We start from the raw sequence: 22306 nt of genomic DNA, 5'->3' as shown, positions 1-22306 counted from the left end.
ACTTACATTTATATACCGCTCTATAGCCGGAGCTCTCTAAGTGGTTTACAATGATTTAGCATATTGCCCCCAACATTCTGGGTACTCATTTTACCGACCTCGGAAGGATGGAAGGCTGAGTCAACCGTGAGCCCCTTGGTCAGGGTCGAACTTGCAACCTTCTGGTTACAGGGCGGCAGTTTTACCACTGCGCCACCAGGGGCTCTTAAATGCCTTGATGATACATACAAATGAAGAACTAGCTCGTTGTCACTTTATTCCCCATGTTCAAAACTTCCAGCCCATGAACTTGTATCTATCTATTTATTTATTTATTTTAAAAACTGCCACCTGTGATTTGTCCTCTCGGTCTGCTCTTTGCAGGTCAGTCTGTCTGATGAAGACCTACAGGCACATGGTAGTGATATCACCATGGTCACGCAGACTGGCACAGTAATATCTGTTCACCAGGAAGAGTTTTCAGCAACTGGCAGAAATGCTGTGACTATGGTTGGCACCAATGGGACTGAAATACATCCGGTACAGGCAGATCTAAAATATTTTGCTTGCTTACATTTAAAAGAGAGCTTCTTCTAAATATAACATTTGTGTTGATGTATTTTTAAGGTTAAATTGATAGCCCTGGGATAGTAGTATCAGAGGCTTCACCCATAACCTCCATCCACAATCAGCAGTGCTAGGAACTACTAATGGCACTCACATTGCAGTTCAGATACTATATATGCACACACTATCACTGTTGGGTTCTGTATTGCCTTTCTACAGGTAACAGGCATGGGAAGGGATTTCTTTTATGTTTGGTGTGGTCTGGCTCTTTCTGCCATTGCAGCCTGCAGGGGTTCCCTTTCCAAGAGCTGCAGAGGAATAAAAGGGGAAACAGGCTCTAGTATTTCTTGACTGGGAGGAGATGCAGCCCTCCAGAAAACTACCATGGATCATGGTTGAGGCTGATTCCTGATTTGGCTTTGATCAAGCCACCTTCTAGGCAGGAGCCTGGTGAGATTCAAGTGCTGCTTCCTTCTGCTCTGGTTTAAATCTTGACTTTCCAGGAATTTCCTTTCCTGCCTACTTTACCATGAGCAGTCCCTGCCCCCCATGCATTTGCATGCCTCACCCCACTCCCCAATAAACCTGACACAAAGGGGATTTAGTCAGCATGTTTCCACATTACAAAAGTGTTTGTATAATTTGCCCTTAAATCTTAGTGCCGTGTGTGCGTGTGTGCATGCATGCTTGTACACACACACTCTCTATTATTTTTAGCCTACTTGCCAGTAGGCTTATGAGATCACTGGGCATTCTGTGTGTGTGTGTGTCCGTATATGTGTGTGTCCGTGTGTCGCCCCCCTCCCCCATCAACATTGCAACTCCTCGACCAATATGAACCAAATTGGATATAGTTGTAGGGACACATAGAGACACCTCAATGGCATACTTTGTGATGATGTCATCCACCCCGATACAAGGTGGCGGACGCCTAAACTTTGGAGGTGCAAGTGGGCTAACTTGTGAACTGCCTAGAACCAAATTTGCTACAGCTGTAGGGACACATAGGGATGCCCAAATGGTGTGGTGTGTGGTGATGTCATCCACTCCAATTCAAGATGGCGGCCACATGAACATCTGAGGCGCAAGCGGGCTAATTTATGGATTAACCAGTTTGAACCAAATTAGGTACAGTTGCAGTAAGTAACACACAGGAACACCTCAACGGTATAGTTTGTGATTATGTCATACACCCCAATCCAAGATTGCAGACGCATAAATTTTGTGGTGCAAGTGGGCTAACTTTTGAATTGCTTAACTGATTTGAACCAAAATTGCTGCAGCTGTAGGGACACATAGGGATGCCCTAATGGAGTGGTATGTGATGATGTCATTCACCCTGATCCAAGATGGTGGATGTGTGAACTTTTTAGGTGCAAATGCACTAACTTGAGGACTGTCTAACCGATCTGAACTAAATTTGGTACAGTTGTAGAGAGTGACACACAGGGACACATCAATGGTGTAATTTGTAATGATGTCATCCACCCTGATCCAAGATGAGGGACGCATGAACATTTGAGGTGCAAGAGTTCTAACTTGACTTGGATTTGAACCAAATTTAGTGCAGTTGTAGAGACAGTGAAAGGAAAGTAGGCTGATTAGTTCTTACTGGAACAACTTGTTGTTATCATCCTTCTGTTTAGGTTGCTTGTGGCCACAGGGAATATTCATCTGCTAGTTCCCATACCTCACCCACTATAGTTTCTTCCATCCATCTTCCCCTTCATCTGGCATCTTGCTCCTTCTAGGGATCATGCTACATGTGGTGCTGGAGTCTTGTTCACCCTTAGCATACAATATCCAGGACTCAGGATTTTCCAGAAGTGTTAAGTTGTATTTTCTCTAGCAGAGTATGCTTGTGAAATGTTGGTCCCCCAACTACCAGTCCCCAGTGTGGTCAGCTGTATCTGCTGCAGGTCCTGTTTTAAGGACCCCAGACATCATATACATATATGAAAGTGCAACTTAGGAGGTTTAAATAACAGGATGTGTGTGTAGAAGGATTCCAATGCCGCATTTGCATCACATAGGCACGGGAGTACCTCTATATTATAGGTGGAGAGGTAAAATAGTATTCTGTCATGTTATTTCAACCAACCTCCCTGCTCCAACCTTCTGTGGCTTCTCAAAGCTTTCCTTTTTCACTGTTCATACTGGAACAGGTATTTTTAAAGCTCAGAATCACCTACTGAATATGTGTCAGTTTTTTAATGAATCCATGGAACATTGGCTTAATTATGAGGAACAGAAGTTGAAAAGTGCACATGAAACCCCAACACCATAGTCAGGTCCCCCCCACCGCCCTCATATTTGCAATTGGAGATGTGCTAACTAATAGTGAAGCCCACACTCATTCACCATCTTTGGGGAAGGTTTCCTTCAGTAATCTGTCTTCTGTATGAGGGCCTTCCATGGATTTGTCAAAAAAAATATATTTGGAATTTATACAAATTAATAAAATTGCTCTTTCCATCAGCAGCTTACTTGTGAACTCTCGCAAGAGCTGCCACTCATGGGATTAGCGATGGGTATGTCTTAGAGAAATATAGATAGACAGATAGATATTTGTGAGGAGAGAGAAAGCAGGAGGGGAAACCTTGCAGCTTAGTTGACTGGGGTGAAGGGAGGCCAACACAGGTATTTTAATTCCCCTCCCTCCCTATCTCTCTTGTGTGTGAGTGTGTGTGCATGTGCTGAAATATACACTTTTAATCTTTGGGATAGATGAAGAGAAAGGCAGTTAGAGCCAATAGAGGAATTGTGGTCACAGAGACAGAGTATGCAATATCCGGTTAGTGGGGAATGGCCAACAAACCTCTTGGCTCAGCAGTGTAAAGAGCTTCCTAAGCTGCTACACATGGTGGTGGTTTAAGATAAGCAGGGAGTAGAAGGGAATCACATAAGCAATGCATTTTCTCTCTCAGGCTAAGCTGCTTCACAGGCCTGTTGTTGGTATAAGTCATAGGTTCTTGTTTTTGGATAACCAGAATGGATGCAAGCAGTGACACCCTGTTATTGATGGTGGAGTACAACCCAGTATTTTTCTAGGGTCCTTGAAGTGTTATCACAGTGTATTTATTCAAACACAAACACACCCCATACAATGCAGTAAATGGACATTCTACATCCAATAAGAAAAGTATAAGCATATGTCACTCTTGTTATGTAATGAAGCAGAGAACATTAGTTAATGTACTCTTGCACTCCATTTAAAATGAGACACAACTTTATGTGATGTCTGTCACTCACACCTGCCGTTTGATTATGCCTGACTATGCTAAAGTAGTATTTTCACTGCCCTTTAACTGCACATACTTATTTTAAGTGTGGCACACGTGGGAACTTCTGTTTTTAAAAAACAAGGAATTGAATTAAAGCAAAAAAGAATCCTTTGGTTTATAGTGATAATTATGGGTGTGACAGCTCCAACTAAATTGCAAAAAGCGAGGAAATTTGATGACCCATTATGTTCACAGTATGGGACCTGATGTCCATTCTAAGATATTGTACTGGCCTATGAAATCATAACTATGGAAACACAATTTGGCTAGGTCCCCATGTTCCAATTCACCTCATAGGCTGGTGGCAACTGCAAAAGCTGGAGCATTTGGTAACATGTGCCTCTGAGCATATAGTTCCTCTTTGTAAACCGCCCTGAGTTATTTTTGGAAGGGCGGTATAGAAATCAAAATAATAATAATAATAATTATTATTATTATTATTTATTTTAAGCTTTTGGCTTAAACACCTAACAAGCCTTCAAAAACAACTATCAAAACAGTTCAATCACATTTTGCAAGGAGGTGATATTGAACAATGGCTAACAACTGGGGAAACTCATCTCATCATGAAAGACCCAGCAAAAGGTTCAGTTCCAAGTAATTATAGACCGATAACCTGCCTGCCAACCATGTTCAAATTATTAACTGGAATAATAGCAGATGAAGTGATGCAACACTTATTAACTAACAAACAGCTTCCAGTTGAACAGAAAGGAAATTGCCGGAACACCAGAGGCACAAAAGACCAGCTGCTGATTGACAAAATGATTTTAGAAAATTGCAAGAGAAGAAAAACCAATCTAAGTGTTGCATGGATTGACTACAAGAAAGCCTTTGATTCATTGCCTCACACATGGATACTAAAATGTTTAGAAACAACTGGTGTCAGCAAAAACATTCAGATATTTATTAAAAAAGCAATGAGCATGTGGAGTACACAGTTAACAAACAATGGCGAGACACTTGGACAGGTTAGCATTAGAAGAGGCATTTTCCAAGGGGACTCACTATCCCCTCTGTTGTTTGTAATCGCCATGACCCCACTTTCACAAATACTAAACAAAACAGGCCTCGGATACCAAACATCTCAAACATCAAGTAAAATCAACCATCTGCTGTACATGGACGATTTGAAGTTGTATGGAAAGTCCCAGTCAGAAATCGAATCTCTGCTAAACACTGTCCGTATATTCAGTAGCGATATAGCAATGGAGTTTGGACTAGACAAGTGTGCTGCATTAATAATGAACAGAGGGAAAATAACAAAAACAGAAGGAATAGAACTGCCCAATGGAAGCAAGATCAAGAACCTGGAAGAGAAAGAACATTACAAATACTTGGGCATTCTCCAGGCTGATAACATTGCACACACTGAAGTTAAAAGAAAAATAGGAAGTGAATACATCAGGAGAGTTAGAAAAATCCTCAAGTCCAAACTCAATGGCGGGAACACCATACAAGCCATAAACACCTGGCCTATACCTGTTATCAGATACACTGCAGGAATAATAGACTGGACCCAGGCAGAGCTAGAGACGCTAGATCGTAAGACCAGGAAAATCATGACCATTAATCATGCTCTGCACCCTCGCAGTGATGTCAATAGGCTCTACCTCCCTCGCAGCTCAGGTGGAAGAGGAATGCTTCAAGTCCATCAAACAGTAGAGGAGGAGAAAAGAGGCCTTGAAGAATATATCAAGGACAGTGAAGAAGATGCACTTCAAATGGTCAATAATAAGAAACTATTCAACACCAATCAAACAAAGCAGGCCTACAAGAAAGAACAAGTCAAGAACCGAGCAGAAAAATGGAGAAATAAGCCACTGCATGGTCAATATTTGCACAATATAAGTGGAAAATCAGACATCACCAAGACCTGGCAATGGCTTAAGAATGGCAACTTGAAGAAAGAAACAGAGGGTTTAATACTGGCTGCACAAGAACAGGCACTAAGAACAAATGCAATAAGAGCAAAAGTCGAAAAATCAACCACAAACAGTAAGTGCCGCCTTTGTAAAGAAGCAGATGAAACCGTGGACCACCTAATCAGCTGTTGTAAAAAGATTGCACAGACTGACTACAAACAAAGGCATGACAAAGTAGCAGGGATGATACACTGGAACATCTGCAAAAAATACAAGCTACCTGTATCCAAGAATTGGTGGGACCATCAAATTGAAAAAGTTGAAGAAAATGAAGATGTAAAAATATTATGGGACTTCCGACTGCAAACAGACAAACATCTGCCACACAATACACCAGATATAACTGTAGTCGAGAAGAAAGAAAAACAAGTCAAAATAATCGACATAGCAATACCAGGGGATAGCAAAATAGAAGAAAAAGAAATGGAAAAAATCACCAAATACAAAGATCTGCAAATTGAAATTGAAAGGCTGTGGCAGAAAAAGACCCAAATAATCCCAGTGGGCATTGGTGCCCTGGGTGCAGTTCCAAAAGACCTTGAAGAGCACCTCAACACCATAGGGGCCACAGAAATCACCATCAGCCAATTACAAAAAGCAGCTTTACTGGGAACGGCCTATATTCTGCGACGATATCTATAACAACTGACAATAAAATTCAGCCATCCCAGGTCCTTGGGAAAGACTCGATGTCTGGATAATACAAACCAGTCAATAATACCTGTCTGACTGTGTAAACAAGAAATAATAAATAATAATAGTGAGTGCAGTCACCTTTGTACTAATTGTGCTGATTGTAGTTTTACAATCAGCACTCTCCATATACTCAGTCACATGTTATCAAATTCTCCTTAAACACTGTTGTAACATTAATTCCCAATTATGATTTTGTAGGCCAGTACAATATCTAAGACTGGACATCAGGTCTCCTATCCTATGATTTGAGCATCATGGGCCATCTAATTTCCTTCCTTTTTTGCAATTCACTTGGAGCTGCCACACCCATGTAAACTACCCCAGTAAACCAAAGGCTTTTTGCTTTACTTGACTATTATTGCAAGCACGGTTGTTTGTATTGTGTAATTTGGAAAGAGACTCTTTGTCTCCCCTGAGGGTGTATCCAGCTGCACATAGTTTCACTGTGCAGGTGCATTCACCATATTTTTAGACATACATAACACATAATTTCTTCCTCCAGGTTGCACACAGGCGGAACCTGTTTTTCCAGTTTGCAGATCACTGATTGGTTAATCCTTCTATCAATCATGAATCCATTGCCCCTCTTCTTGGAGTGGGGCTGTGCAGAGCGCTGATTGGGCAGCCTTGTATTAACCACTCAAAGCAGGTTTTTAAGTGTAGGAAAATTGGGTAAACTATGTTTGTTTTTTTAAAAGAAAAAGCTTCAAACCAATATCTGAATAGATAGACCAGGCACGTTAAAAAACAAAACCAAACTAGACAGTGCACATGAAGCATAAGAAGAGGGACAACAATCCACATTTAATCTAGAGCAGTGATTCTCAAACTTGGGTCCTCAGGTGTTATTGGACTTCAACTCCCATAATCCCCAACCAAAGGCCACTGAGGCTGGGGATTATGGGAGTTGAAGTCCAATAACACCTGAGGACCCAAGTTTGAGAATCCCTGATCTAGAGTTAGATACAGATGTCCTCTAAAGAGTGAAGACGGGGGAGGTAGCAGAACTAGCCTTGCAGCAGAAAACAGCCCATACCTGCTCCTGTTTCCAAGTATGTCTATGGGCACAGGGGATTAGCAAGGTTGGTGTGGGCCTGGGGACAAGATTTCAAAATGGGCCCCTCACTGCTGATTAACAAAGGGGACTTCCAACCACACAGTGTGATCCTTGTAAGTTTTCTCAGAAATCCTAACCAATTCAGTAAAATTTGCTTCCAGGTAAGTGTGTGGAGAACTGCAGCCTCAGGCAGCAAATCTAGCCACATTTAGCTGGAAGTACATTTCACTGAAACCTAAAGGACTTCAGAATTTTCTGCCATGAAACAAGCCACTTACAGGGCATTTTTGATGGTTTTTTTTAAATTAAAAAAATATTAAAAGCCAACAACTTGTCCAATCCACTTCAATTGAAATATACATATTCCTCCCACCCTGCCCTACATCTCTGCTCAATACCAAAGCCCTATGCCATGTTATTCCAGGTGATCTAAAGGCTGGGGCAGAAAGGGGGGGTGTTTTTTATGAAGGCAAAGGGCATGTTCTTGCATATGGGGGTAGAATGATGGTCTAAGAGGGGGTTTCAGCTCCAGACATTTTTGTAATTTTCTGCAATGAAACAAGCCATTTATATGAATTTTTGATGGTTTTTTTAAATTAAAAAATATTAAAAACCAGCAAATTCCTCAATCTGTTTCAGATAAATTATTCAGAGTCTTCTCAATCTGCCCTACATCTTCTCTGCCCCATATCAAAGCCCTATGGCAAGCCAATCCCTAAATATCCAAAGAGGGGGAAATAACCACAAAAAGGAAATTGCATCATATCTCCGTTACTAAGCCTGACGAGTCAAAGGCTAGGCAGAGCTGTAGTGGGCAAGGGCAGCCAGTGCTGGCCACCCTGCCTCCTTCCTTCCTTTGCTGCCTGCCAGCACTAGAGTTCAGGCTTCAGTGAGTCCTGCAAGGGAGCCTCTCTGGATGCCCGACCCACCCACCAAACAGCTGAGAGGCAGAGACTGAAGGAACTTCAGCAGCTTCCAGGCTGCTTAGCTCGCCTGGCCAGCGAGCTGGAGGGAGGGCAAGCAGGCAAGGGGGACTGGCTGGGGGGCCCTTGGGGGGGGCTCCCAGGCACTGTGGGCCTAGGGACAATTGCCCCCCCCTTGTCCAGTGGCTGCTATGCCCCTGTATGGGCAGCTTTATTGCAAGTTCCACTATTCTCCCGTGTAATGTTTGTGCTTCACCACATGGTGGTATCTGCTTTACTCTGCTTGTTTGTTTGTTTATTGAATTTATATACCACCTAATATAGAAATCTCTAGGTGGTGCTTAGATTTAAGTTGCCTGGACTGTTCCCCATCAACTAAGAAACAAAGAAATAGCCTTTATTGTGTAAAAAATGTTTCCCTGTTGCTAGATAAGCATTTGATAGTACTATATTTTTTTCCTGGGGTGATCTAAGATTTCCAAAGAAAACATTCATTTATCTACAGAAGGCACTATGAAGAAGTTATTCCTAGTAAGCATATAAAGAGTAGCGTCATTAGAAGTTGTTCCTGGTAAGCATATAAAGAATAGTGTTATTACGAGCGTTCTGTATATTTATAGCTCTCAATTTCCCTTGTGCACCTTTTAACATTACTGCCTGTGTTTTGTTTGGTGGTTTTTTGGGGTGGTTTTTTTTTTTTTTTGCATCACACACTTCTTTCATTTTCACTTCCCATGTTGTGTCTTCATTTCCTCCTTCAGCTGCTTCTGCTTTGCTTTCCTCCAAGTAGTCATGACTCGTATTAGATAGCTAATATGGTAGCTTATACAGAGTTAAGCTGCTAATCATTAACCAGCATCCAGTGTTTGCTTTAAAATAACTTTATTTGCAAAGTGTTGTTCCTCCCTGCCAAAACCTAAGTCTTCTGACATCCTTATTATATCTAAGAAAGTTAGAACTGGTTCACAGACTGGCCTAGCATGTAGATTAGGGATCAGCAACTGGAAGTTCCCAGGGTTAAAGAATACCATTTTGCCCTTCAGTTGTCAAGAGGCGAGAGAGTCATTTGGTGGCTGTGGCAACAGAAATTGCTGTTAGTCTGCTTTGCAGGATTGAGGGAGGGGAAAGGGGACTGGCCTGCGACTCCTTGTTCTGTAAAGAAAGAAAGAAAGAAAAACACCTTTCAAGGGAAAAGTTGCCTCATCCAATGCGTCTAGGAAGGAATTAAACTTCAGCCAAAATGTGCACCACCACCATCTTGTGTGCACAATTTGCTGTTCACTATTTGTATATATTCTTGAACGCAAGCAATCTGTCCACCCCTTCTTTTGTGACTAGTAGATTGCTTGTTTTGTACATAGAGAGCGGGGTGTGTGTGTGTGTGTGTGTGAGAGAGAGAGGCCCTTAGTGTTTCATCTTAACAGAAGCCTGGTACTCTTGGTATTACTCGAGCACCTATATTCTTCAAATGACAGTTCTTAAGTAGAGGATTGGGACCTACCAATGAGTTGTAAAAACCTGGTGAATTGATCACCAAACTACCAGCAAGATGTTTTTTGAGAGAGGAGCACAAAAGGCTGCGATGAAGAGTGTTTCACTAATTCCTGGAACAATTCCAGAAATAATCCAACTACTCTGTTCTGCTAATGAGTTTTCTTAGCAAAAACCTATTTAATTGGGTCCAGAAGCTCAATGTTGTTACTAAATTTATCCCAGCTTGGGTCCTTAGTCTCTCTCAAAATTGCCAGGTTTCAAGTGCTTTGCGGACTTGAGAGGGTATGTCTTCTCTTTCTCTCTCTCTCTCCTTGCAGCTGAGAGAGCAGCAGAGCCCAGAAGATGCCATCGGTGTGGAAACTGCAGCAATTCAACAGGAGTCTACATCACTTAAGCTACATCAAACAATGGATGCAGAAGCCTCATCCTGAGCAGGTGATGGGAGTTGGGAGCTCTGTGTAGGAGCAACAGCAGCCAGCTGGACTACTGGAACCTTCAGAACCTTAACTCAGAAGCCAGATGATGGGTAATCACCCATCTGGAGCTGGAAAGGAGGGCCCTTAATAATTGCTGCTGTCTATTCAACATATTGGATAGAAAATAAGTAAGAACAGATGATGGAGCTACATAGACTATTGAGACCTTTTTTTCTTTTTTTAATTAGCTCAACAAGTTTTATGGCCATTTCAAGAAAGCCATCCCGTTACCTCTGGGGTACAATACATCCCATCATTCTGGACCTTTCACAATTATTCTGGATGTTAACAGAGGAAGTGCTTCTATTTCATTGTTCATTCCTTGGGAACAAAAAAACCTCCAAGAGATAATATTTTGTCATGCATGAACTTAAATAGAACTTACATAGAAGCAGGACCTATTTATCATTCTAAAATTTTTAGCACTTAGGGCAATTTAGCTGTAGATGGTCTAGGCAGGGGCCACAGCTGGCTGATTGCTATCTGCTCTTCCTTCCCAGAAAACATGGAGTAGGAAGTATTGGCATGGAAGCAGTAAAGTGTCCTCTGATCAGGACTGAACTCTTATTCCATCAGCAGCAGTTCCAAGATGCATGCCACTAAGGAAAGAGCAACTATTAGTGTGGTGACTCTTTTTCCCTCCTGCCTTCTCTCAAGGTTGCTTTGCAGCCTCACCAGCAGTGGAATGGACTAAAGCACTCCTCACGGAAAGATAGGCAATGTAAATAGAGTGCATAAAGAAAAAGTAAAGCATTTTTATAACATTTTATTTTCCTCTTTCACTCTGAAAAAGATGGCGGAAGGCTCCAATGCGTATTTAATAAAACTTTCAACTTGGCATTTGTTATCTCTTTTTTCCCAGACTGGTGTTAGGAAGAGGGGTTTAGATTTGTTAGGCATTGGGAAACATTTTGAGACAAGACATGCCTGCACAAAAGGGATGAGCTCCACTTGAACCCAGATGGAACAGACTGCTGGGACTTAAAATAAAAAGCCGCAGAGCAGCTTTTAGAATGATGCCTGGGGGATAGCTGACAGGAGCTGGGCAGTATCTGGTTCAGCAAATGCCATCCCTTAAGCTGCGAGGGTGTAAATGTTTCAAATAAACCAGAAGGGGATAGAGTAGAACCAGGCAAACAGCAGATAGCTGGTCAAAGAGACCAAATGGCTATAAGAAATCGCACACCAGGTAAGAGATTCAGTGTGTAGGTGCTTATATGACATGGTCAGAAGCCTCTGAGCCAAGTTGGGCAAGCTGGAGTGCTTGGTTGCTAATGAAAACAAATATAATGGGTGTAACGGAAACATGGTGAAACAGTGAGAACTGGTGGGACATTATTATTCCTGGATATAAACTATAGAAAGGACAGGAAGGGATGAATTGGGGGTAGAGTAGCACTATATGTTAAAGAAATAATACAATCTAACAAGCTAGAAAACCTAGCAAGAACAGAATCCTCCACAGAAACACTGGGTGACAATACAAGGCCTGAAAGGAAATGTATTATTCGGAACACACGATAAGAGGTCTATAAAATCATGCATGGTGTGGAGAAATTTGGTAGAACGTTTTCTCTATCAAAATACTAGAACCAGGGTCCATCTCATGAAACACTGCCAAAAAATTTAAGACCGACAAATGGAAGTACTCTTTTACATAATGTATAATTAATCTATGGAATTCTCTGCCATGGGATATGGTGATAGCCACCAGCTTGGATGGCTTTAAAAGGGGCTTAGATAAATTCACAGAGGACAGGTCTATCAATGACTACTAGCAGGTGCAGAGCCAGCTGAACAGCGGCCTGTGTCCAGCCCCACTCGGACCCTCTAGTGACACCCCATGCACATGACTCAGGCTCTGGAGAGCCCTGAGTGAGCTCTGCCCCAGTCATTTCAGGCAGCTTGCTGCCAGATAGCATTTATTTCTCTTTCCCTCGCTGGAGGAAGAAAAAGGGAAATAAAGGCCGTCAGGCAGCAAACACTGCCTGAAATAATCGGGGGAGAGCTCGCTCTCCAGAGCCTGGGTGTGGGTGGAGAAGAGCTTGCTTGGGGGGTCTCTGGAGCTCAAGGCCACACACCCATGTGTGGGATGTCATATGCATGGGGGCTTTCTGGGGCCTTTTCTGTTGGCAGCCTGGGTTCTTTGAACCCATTAACACAATAGTGGAACCTACTCCTGACTACTAGTCTGAGGGCTACAGTCCACCTCCAGCCTCAGAAGCAAGCTGCCTCTAAACACCAATTGCAGGGGAGCAACAGCATGAGAGAGGGCATGCCCTCAACTCTTGCCTGTGAGCTTCCAGGATGCTAGACTAGCTACAATACAATACTAGGCCAAGACAGGCCTTGGGCCTGATCCAGCAGGGCTGCTCTTATGTTCTTAGGTTGCTACAAGAAGAGTGGTAATACTCCAAAAAAGGAACAAGTGGAACATATTCCTGTTAAGCAGCCTCCAATACACAGACAGTACTGTTACCATGGAGGGGCTGAAGTCCCGTTAAGTCCCAAAGAATCACATCAAGAAGGAGCATGTCTGTGCATCTCTCTCGCACCCTATGTGCTATCTCACCACCGCATAATCATGAGGGAGGAACCATTTGCCCAAACCACCCACAAAGCGTGAATGAAATATCACTTTAAAATAGTATTGCAGTTATGTGTAGCTATATGAGGAGGTGGTGGGACAGTAGGTTGGATGGTGGGACAGTAGGTTGGATGGTGGGGGCTTACGTGCACAGTCCTCCATTTGATGTACAGGGCCAATGGACGTCTTGTCCAAACTGGCCCCCAAAAGAGGTGAAAAATGAGGTGCCACATGTATTCTATGTGACTGATACGGCAGCCACCTTCATCTAGAGCAGGGGTGGGCAGACCAGACTTCCAGGATCTTTGTTTTTCATTCAAAATTCCAAGGGTTACCAGCTTTGGCCAGGGTGCAAAATAGTGGCTCGGGAGGGTGGACACAGTCAGAATGAAGGAACAGTGTACTTCTGAGCACAAACTCAGCTCAAGAGTTTTTCAGTACCAGAAATGAGCTCACAGCGATTTCACACAAAATTTTAATACCCACCCCCCTCGAGTTTTCTTCATTTCAGGAGCTTAAATTGGGGACAGGTTAAATTGTTGTTGTTGCTATTGTTAAATAATTGGGAGTTGGAACCTCTTGCTGATCTACTGTAACTCACAGAGATCTATCAGTAGAGGCCAATCTACATTCTGCTTGCCACTGAAACAAGGAATACAGATTTTTGCCATCTATATCGTAGATAGCAGCGAAGGAAAGCCAATTGAGTGCCTGTCCAATTATGGTATGGAGAACATTGCTCTGAAAAGGCTTCACCTCATGATCAAATTGATTATATAGCCAATTATGTTTATGCAACCTGGTTTATTTTATGTATTGCTTTATGGTATATCTCATCCAGTGACATTATTTAACTCTCTTCTTCAACCTTGCAGGAATTCTGAGAAACTAGCTGGCCCTGCACAGAGCATCTGTGCGCTCTGTGGGGCCGGCGGTTACCTCTCCCGCCCCTCTGCCCCAGTCTCTGCTTCCAGGCCCAGCCGCCTCTCCTCCCCATCGCCACTTCTGCCCCCCTCCCGCTTTCTTTCCTTCCTCCTGGGCCTTGTCTCCGCGGCCAGGCTGAGCCCACCACCTCTGGCCTCCATAACTGGGCTGCCAACGCGGCAACCAATCCTCCTGGGTGTGCCTCAGCCAATCAGGTGCGTCTGTCGCCCAGCCAGTTAGCAGGGCTCTGGGACGCACATTCCAAGGCACACCCAGGAGAATTAATATAATAGATTCATATTGGTCTGCAAATAGACACTCCCAATTCAAATATAATAAATTTATCAATATTAAACTTGCAATAAATGTGCCACAATAGTTGTTTTTTGTTGTAACAGACTAACATGGCCACCCTTCTGGAAATAGCTTCAATAGTGTTTTGCTGTTCCCTTGCGGTTGTGCTTTGACATTCATGCCACTAGCTGTCTCCTCAGGGCAGGATCAAGCCTATCCATCGCCTTTACTTTTGGAGCATTCCAGGTGTACAGGAAAAATAACTGTAAACAAGCACACACACACACACACACACTCTCTCTCTCTCTCTCTCTCTCAGTGGCTTCTTTTCCTTTGACTTAAAGGAAGGAAAGTTTAAGGCCTTTGTGTCATGGTTACAAACAGGTTGCTAAGGCTTTTAAAAATTATTATTAAATAAACTGGCTCTGTTCCTGTATCTTAAACAGTGGCCTGACATGTGAGATTGCTAGATCAGCATCTGGCAACCAACAGAGATTGAATGAGCAATGTTCCCTTTAAGCTAGAAAGGGAACGGGGCCAGCTCCAGGTCTGAGGGAGCCCATGGCAATGTTCCCTCTAGTAGGTGCCCTCTCCTTATATGGCAGCTGTTGCAGCACAGAGCTGGCTGGCTGCAGCAGGATGGAACAGCAGCATTCTAGCCAGCAGTGCCAGCTGCTGCCCACCATATTTCCATCCACCTCCACAAGGCCCCTCTCATATAGTGTTGCATGGAAGCTGTTGGTTGCTGGGTGAGCCCTATCCTCCCCAGGAGACCAAGCATTAGCAGGATGCTTGGCCAGCTGCCCAAGGATGCCATATGCAGAGGAGCTAGTAAGGTCTGGTTTATACATATAGAGGTAAAATAATAATAATCCTGAGGTTTGTACCTCAGGTACAAATCCTGAGGTGGATTGTACCATTTCAGGCTGCAGGCAGGGAATGCCAATTCAGAATGTGCCCTCATGCAGGTGGAGAGACCCTGCAAGAAAAGTGGAACACACCAGAGAGAAAGGGTGTAGTATAGTCAGCTCTCTGTTCTGCTGCTTTTCTACTTGCAAGAAGTTTTAAATGAAGGGGGAGCATTCAGAAACATCATCTACCCCTGCTAACTGAGCAAAGAGGCACCTTTAAAAAGGGGTGATTCTCTTTATTTAGCAGGGGGAGAGCAACTGGCTCTATCCAACCCCAACACAGCATCCCTCCAGTAGCTGTTGCTGGTGTCTATCTTATATATATATTTTCTAGATTGTGAGCCCTTTGGGGACAGGAAGCCATCTTTATAAATAAATGTGTGTGTGTGTGTGTGTGTGTGTGTGTGTGTGTGTGTGTGTGCGCGCGCGTGTGTACACACACAAAAATATTTATATAAATATTTATACTGGAGACTTTTGTTGTAAAGTGGTATATAAATATTCTTCATATTAAAAAAAAAACACACCACCTACCTGCAGTCTGAAGTTATACAATCCAAACCACTAAGATTTACCCCCTATTTCTGATGTATGCATAGCCCAGGCCTAAGGCATGGAATAGGAACATACAGAGGCGAGTCTGATGATCAGTGAGACCTACCTTAAAAGGGTTTGCGGGGAGAGCGAAATCCTCAGACAGCCCTGGGCACAACTGCCAGCTCCGTCACGGAGCTGGTCGGGGCTGCAGGGCCCCTGGAAGTTTCAGGATGCCCCATATGATGGCTTAGGGCATCCTGGAGAGACCCCCAGGGCCATGAGGCTTGTTTCAGCCTCCCGGCGGGGGGTCTCCTTGCGTGTTGCCACGGTGCGGAGCCACGCCACAGCAATACACAATCAAATAGACGGGGTTAGCAGAGCGCTCGCTCCACTAACCTCATCTAAGGGGAGGGGGAATTAGGAGGTTTTGCTGCAGGGAGCCACGCAGCTCCCGTGGCAGCAAATGATGGAGCAAAAGTGGGCTCGGCTCCCTTAGCCCACTTTTGCCTGATTGTGAGAATCTCCTTACAGAGTTGCTTTCTCCTGAATCAGACACACCACTGGCCCTCCTAGGTCAGAACTGTACACCAGGGCTGGCCAACCTGAGGCACTCAAGTTGTAGTTGGACAACAACTCCCACCATCCCCAGCTGCAATGAACTGCATCCGGGAATGATAGGAATTGTGGCCCTAATGTTGGTGTACTTTGGCTAGAAGCAGTTTTCCAGGGTTCTGGACAGGGCAGGGGAGGTGCTTCACTAAGGGCAGAGTGCCCCCGCAAAAAAAAATCATCCCCCAGCCATCATGTTAACTTACTGCCTGGCTTGTGCTCTCTTCTCTGCCCTTCCCTGCAGCTTGTCTCTCCAAGCTGCAATGGTTTCTTATAGTGGGTTACAGTACTAGGCTGCATTGTAATGCTGAGCTTGTGTCAATCATCATTAACATAAATGAGGCAGAGGCAGCAGCTAAAGGAAAGGCTTCATTTTGTTTTCAGAAGGTGGGTGGGGCTCAGAATGATCCACCAATGAGAAGCCTCCATTTTGATTGACAGCTCTGGTAGCCAATCAGAGAAGCCAGAGTGAGAGCCAGGGTGGGTCTTCTGTTTGGGCAAGGCAAACAGAAAGGAAATCACCATTTCTATTAGCATTGTGCGTGGTTGTAGCAACAGCTTAATCTGGCATTGTGGCTAGTTACTTGTCTGATAGTAAAAGAAACAAAAACTGAACTTCTTCATTGGAATTACATACCGTATTTTACGGACTATAAGACGCACCTTAATTTTAATCCAGTTTTTCAGAGTTTTAACATATTAGACTGTTAAAACATATAAGACGCACCTGAATTTTGGCGGATATTTTTCGAGGAAAAAAGTGAGTCTTATAGTCCATAAAATATGGTATTTCTTTGGTAGTGGTGGTGAGTAAGTTGTTGTTTGTTCCTCTAGCAACCCCTTCCCCCAGATGGATTTAAATTATGATACTACTTTAGTAATATGCAGTTTCTCAAGGATCAGAAAATGTGAAGTAAATATAACTTTAGATTTTTACATCTAAAAACCATGCTTTTTGGGCTTAATCTAAAATCAAATGCAGTCATTTCATAATATATCTATGAAGTCCTGTTATCATGCACCGTCCATTCTGTAGTTTTTCTATGTTTATGAAGTTTCTATGTTTATGAAGTACTTCCACCTGATTGCAAAGGTTTGCCAAGTAATTTTTTGTACCTGCAACACTAACATTCAGTTGTTGCAACTTTACTCATAATTGTATGCCTGGTTTTTTTTTTTAAGTCAGTGTTCTACATCAGAATTTAAATTGTTAGCTCCTCAGGGCAGGAATCTCTCTAAGTTGCTCATACTGCTCCAGGGGCAGGGCCACCATTGAGCGGATGTGTTCAAAGAACCCAGGCCACTGCCCCTCAGGGGCGGCGCCTCATGCCCCAGACATGCCCTCCGCGTCTCTCGTCAGATGCAGGGGCATGATTCCGCATGGCTCCATTTGGGAGCTAGATCAGCCAGCGACTCTCCCTGCCTTTTAAAAAGCAGGGAGAGCCGCTCCTGGCCATGCTGCAAACCATGCCCCTGCATCTGACATCAGAAGCGGGGTACATGGCTAAACGCTTGCTGCATCTGATGTCAGATGCAGGGGGCGGGGCTGTGGTGGCGGCAAAAGCCGGGTTGCCACTGTCCTCCCTCCGCACCTGTGCTGCTCTGTAAAGTGCTATGCAGTGACGTAACAAGGCTGGAGTGGGCCCAGAGACAAAATTTTAAAATGGGCCGCTCGCTGATAAACACACAGTTCACAATATATAGTCATGTGACTTGCCTCGGGGGGGGGGCCTCGAGGCGTGGGGGCCCCCAAGCAGCTGCCTCCCCTTGCCTAATGGTAGTTACGCCCCTGGTGCTATGTACCCTGATGGAGTTATAGAAATAATAATGAAGTGTGTGTGTGTGTGTGTGTGTGTGTGTGTGTGTGTGTGTGTGTGTGAGGTCTCATTCTGATAGTTTTGGAGAAATAAAATATGAAAGTGTGCTGACAAAGTCAAGGTAAAACCTTGTAAGTTAAAGTCTTATGTGTTGTGTGCCCTTTCTGTCCCTTCATGAGCATGCAGGTGCTTTTCCCAGAGCGGCCCGATCCAGATCTTACAGTGCTCATACATGCAGTCTCCAGGGTAGACTCTGCTTAGCAAAGGGGCATTTCACGCTTGCCACCACAAAACCAGCTCTCCTCCTGCAAATGCTGTAGTCCAACAAGGACTGGGGACCCAGTGTTTAGAACTCCTTCGTTAGTGTATTTTAGCTTGTGTAGTTTTTATCAAGAGACACGTTGAACATGCCCTGGAAAGGTAGAACAGAATTATATTAAACAAAAAGATATGAATAAATAAGATTTTTCTGCAAAGCAAGCAAACTGGGGCCTCAGCTCAGCATGGAGGGATCAAGCATGGCCTCTTGGATTCAATCCAGGCCTTTCAAATTAAAAGGTGCTTAGGCAGCAGTGCTGGGGAAGATCCTGCACTTCCTAAGACCTGAGAGTGCTGCTGCCAGTCAGAGTTGGCCATACTGAACTGTATGGACTACTGGACTCTGCAGACAACAGCTTTGCAAGCTTAAAATTTCCAGTTAAAAGATGGGAAAGGCCTCTCCCTAAAGTGTGGGGAGGTGGGAAGGGTCATAGTTCATGTTTTGCAGGCAGAAGGTCCCCAGGTTCAATGCCTAGCATCTATGGTTACAGGATCCCAGGTAACCAAACTGTGAACAACCTCAGTTTGGAAAGCCACTTTTAGCTGAAGTTGACAATCCTGACCCAGATGGACCCCTAGTCTGATTCACTATTAGGAACAGATTCCCATGCACTTAAATTTTCCCCTGAGCAGGGATATGTCCTCATGGTGATTTACTCCATCTTCATTGACAATTTCCACGGGCAATGTTAGAAACATAGGAAGCTGCCTTATACTGAGTCAGGCCATTGCTCCATCTAGCTCAGTATTGTCTACACTGACTGGCAGCGGCTCTCCAACATTTAAAGGAGGAGAGTCTCCCAACCCTCCCTGGAGATACTGCCAGGGAGTTAACCTGTGTCCTTCATGCAGATGCTCTTCCACTGAGCTGTGGTCCCATCTCCTAAGGGAAATATGTTTCAGCAGATGAAAACTGCTGAAACTCCTAAGGGAAATATGGTTCAGCAGAGACCACTCAGATGTGGTCTCCCATCTAAATGCAAACCAAGACAGACCCTGCTTGGCAAAATGTGAACTATGAACCCTCCCCACGGCCTTAGAGAGAGGCCTTTCCCATCTTTTAACTGACAAATTTTAGTATGCAAAGCTGCTGTCTGCAGAGTACAGTAGTCCATATAGTTCAGTACTGCCAACTCCAACTGGCAATATTTAGGGTAAGGCCTCACCAAAGGACAATATAAAGAGATCAAACTGAATTTATTTTTCTTGTGTGGAAGACAACGAGCAGATTGGGAGATGCAGTGTGCATTTTTAATCACACACACTAGAAAAAATGGTAATTCCCTACATGTGGACGAACTTATTGCCACTGATAACAGATATCAGATGGTTTGGGGAGTCCCTGGATATAGATTTATTTATTAGAAACATTTAATATACTGCCCACTCCGAAGACTCCAGGCGGTGCACAAAAACATGCAAAGCAAGACAACATTAAAAATTACATTGTAAATTAAAAACTAAAGTAACGAACAAAAAACAAAAAGGAAAAAAACAAAAAGTAAACTACAGGGCAAAAGCCTGGCGAAAAAGAAAAGCATTCAATAGAGATTTGAAAATCAGTAAGGAACGGGCTAAACGAATGTGAAAGGGAAGAGAGTTCCAAAGAAGTGGGGCAGCAACCAAAAAGGCCCTTTCACAGGTCCTAGCACCCCGAACCTCTTGGAAATCAGGGACCGACAAAAGGGCCATTTGAGATTATCTAACCGGATGGGATGTAACTGGATGGGAGAGGCAGGTCTGTAGGTAGACAGGCACCAAACCCCGCAAGGCTTTGAAGGTCCAAACCAGGACCTTAAATTGAACTCGGAAGCGAATATGCAACCAGTGCAATGACTGTAAGAGAGGTATTACCCTGTCATATTTTCTGGCACCCACGAGTAGGCGAGCCACTGCATTCTGGACCCGTTGTAGCTTCCCGATCGTCCTCAAAGGTAACCCTGGATAGAGCGCGTTACAATAATCTAGGTGGGAGATAACAAGGGCATGGGTCACTGTCATTAGTGCCTGCTGATCAAAGTAAGGGCGTAATTGGCGAATCAGATGAAGCTGGGCAAAAGCACTTCTGGCCGCAGCCTCCACCTGCTGTTCAAGCGGGAGGCACGAGTCCGAAAGGACCCCCAAATCACAAACAAGCTCCTTAGATGGGGCAGTGCCACCCCATCTAAAACAAGGTTCACATCCAGCTGTTGGCCAGTATGAGGGCTGAATAAAAGTAGTTCAGTCTTAGTGGGATTCAGTCTGAGTTTGTTTTGATTCATCCAGACCTTAACAGCTTCCAGGCATTGAGTAAGCACAGAAACAGTATCCCCAGAATGGTCCGGGATGGCAATATACAGCTGAGTATCATCAGCGTATTGATGAAATCTCACCCCAAACTGGGAAGTGACCTGACCCAGCAGCTCCATATAGGTGTTAAGGAGGACAGGGGCAAGAACTGAACCCTGGGGAACTCCATAAAGGAGTGGCCATGGGTCAGAGCATCTGTTCTCAATGCATACTGACTGGACATGCCCACTAAGGTAAGAACGGAACCACTGTAAGACAGTGCCCCCGATACCCAACCCACGCAGGCGGTCGTGAAGGATAGCACGATCAATAGTGTCAAAAGCTGCTGAGAGATCTAAAAGGACCAAGAGAGGGACACTACCCTAGTCAAGGTCCCGAAGAAGGTCATCTACCAGAGTGACTAGTGCTGTCTCTGTGCTATGCCAAGGCCTGAAACCCAACTGATAAGAATTAAGATAGCTAGTTCCTTCCAAGACCCTCTCAAGCTGGGCACATACAACCCTCTCTAACACCTTCGCTAAAAAAGGGAGGTTGGAGATCGGTCTATAGTTAAGGACCTCAGGGTCCAGGGAGGGCTACTTCAAGTGAGGGCGAACTATCGCCTCTTTAAGGGCTGCTGGCATGAAACCTTTACGTAGCGAGGAGTTAACCAACTCCCGTAGCCAAGAATTAACATTCCCACCGGCTGTTCTAACCAGCCAGGAGGGACAAGGGTCCAAGCAACATGTCGCTGCACCCATACCCGAAAGAACTGTGTCCATATCCTCGATCAACTCAAAGGTGTCCCATGTAACGTCACAAGGCGGAATCTCCTCTATCTGATCAGATCCTATAGAAGCAGAGTCCAACTCCAGCTGCAGGCAGGTGACTTTATCAGCAAAGAATCAAGCAAATTGATCATAGCGGCCACATTGAACATCTACCAGATCCACTCTCCTAAGAAGGGAGCGAGTAATCAGGAATAAAGCCGCTGGATGAGAGTCAGCTGATGCAATAAGAGCAGAGAAATAGTGAGATTTCGCTGCTCTTATCGTCCTAGAATATTCCCGAATATGAGCAAGTAATCGCATTCGGTTATCTTCAGCACCAGTTTTCCTCCAACAACGTTCCAAGCGTCTTTTGGTCTGCTTCATCTCCCTAAGCTCCGCAGAGAACTAGGGGTGTGCACGGACCAGACCGGGGCCATGCAAAAGGCCTCCGGACCGGTCCGGAATTCGGCTGGTTCGGCGGGGTGGGGGGAGAGTGTGGCTTTAAGGGTGGGGGGTAGTACTTACCCCCCCACACACACACGCTGCTCTTCCCCCTCCAGCACTGGACTTTTCTAAAACATTTTTGGGGCGGCAGAGTTCCTCCCTGCCCCCATCGTTGTCTTCCAAGTTTACAAGCAGTAAAACCTGGCGCCATGCATGCGCCTGTTGTGGCACGTGCATGTCCATCGCCACCGCCGTGCGTGCTCCGGCGGCGGCAACGGGCGCATGCGTGGCACCAGCTTTTACTGCTTGTAAACTTGGAAGACAATGACGGGGGCAGGGAGGAACTCTGCCGCCCCAAAAACATTTTAGAAAAGTCCAGCGCCGGTGGGGGAAGAGTGGCGTGGGGGGGGAGTACTACCCCCCCGC

At 44.5% G+C, this 22306-nt stretch overlaps 1 protein-coding gene across 8 annotated transcripts in view; it reads left to right on the top strand.

Moving 5' to 3' along the window:
- Positions 1 to 11239, top strand: part of ZNF76 (zinc finger protein 76) — a 34295-nt gene extending 23056 nt beyond the window's left edge. For 7 of the 8 annotated variants that reach the window (XM_053248496.1, XM_053248497.1, XM_053248499.1 and 4 more), the window contains 2 exons: positions 364 to 519; positions 10243 to 11239. In XM_053248496.1, coding sequence (XP_053104471.1) covers positions 364 to 519; positions 10243 to 10356 — 270 coding nt within the window. In that variant the 3' untranslated portion in view covers positions 10357 to 11239. The remainder of the gene's footprint in view (positions 1 to 363; positions 520 to 10242) is intronic. The other variant, XM_053248498.1, reaches the window with a different exon arrangement.
- Positions 11240 to 22306: the final 11067 nt, after the last annotated feature.

The sequence above is a fragment of the Hemicordylus capensis genome, chromosome 4, assembly GCF_027244095.1.
Source record: "Hemicordylus capensis ecotype Gifberg chromosome 4, rHemCap1.1.pri, whole genome shotgun sequence".
NCBI lineage: Eukaryota > Metazoa > Chordata > Lepidosauria > Squamata > Cordylidae > Hemicordylus > Hemicordylus capensis.
This window is presented reverse-complemented; position numbering and strand designations above follow the sequence as displayed.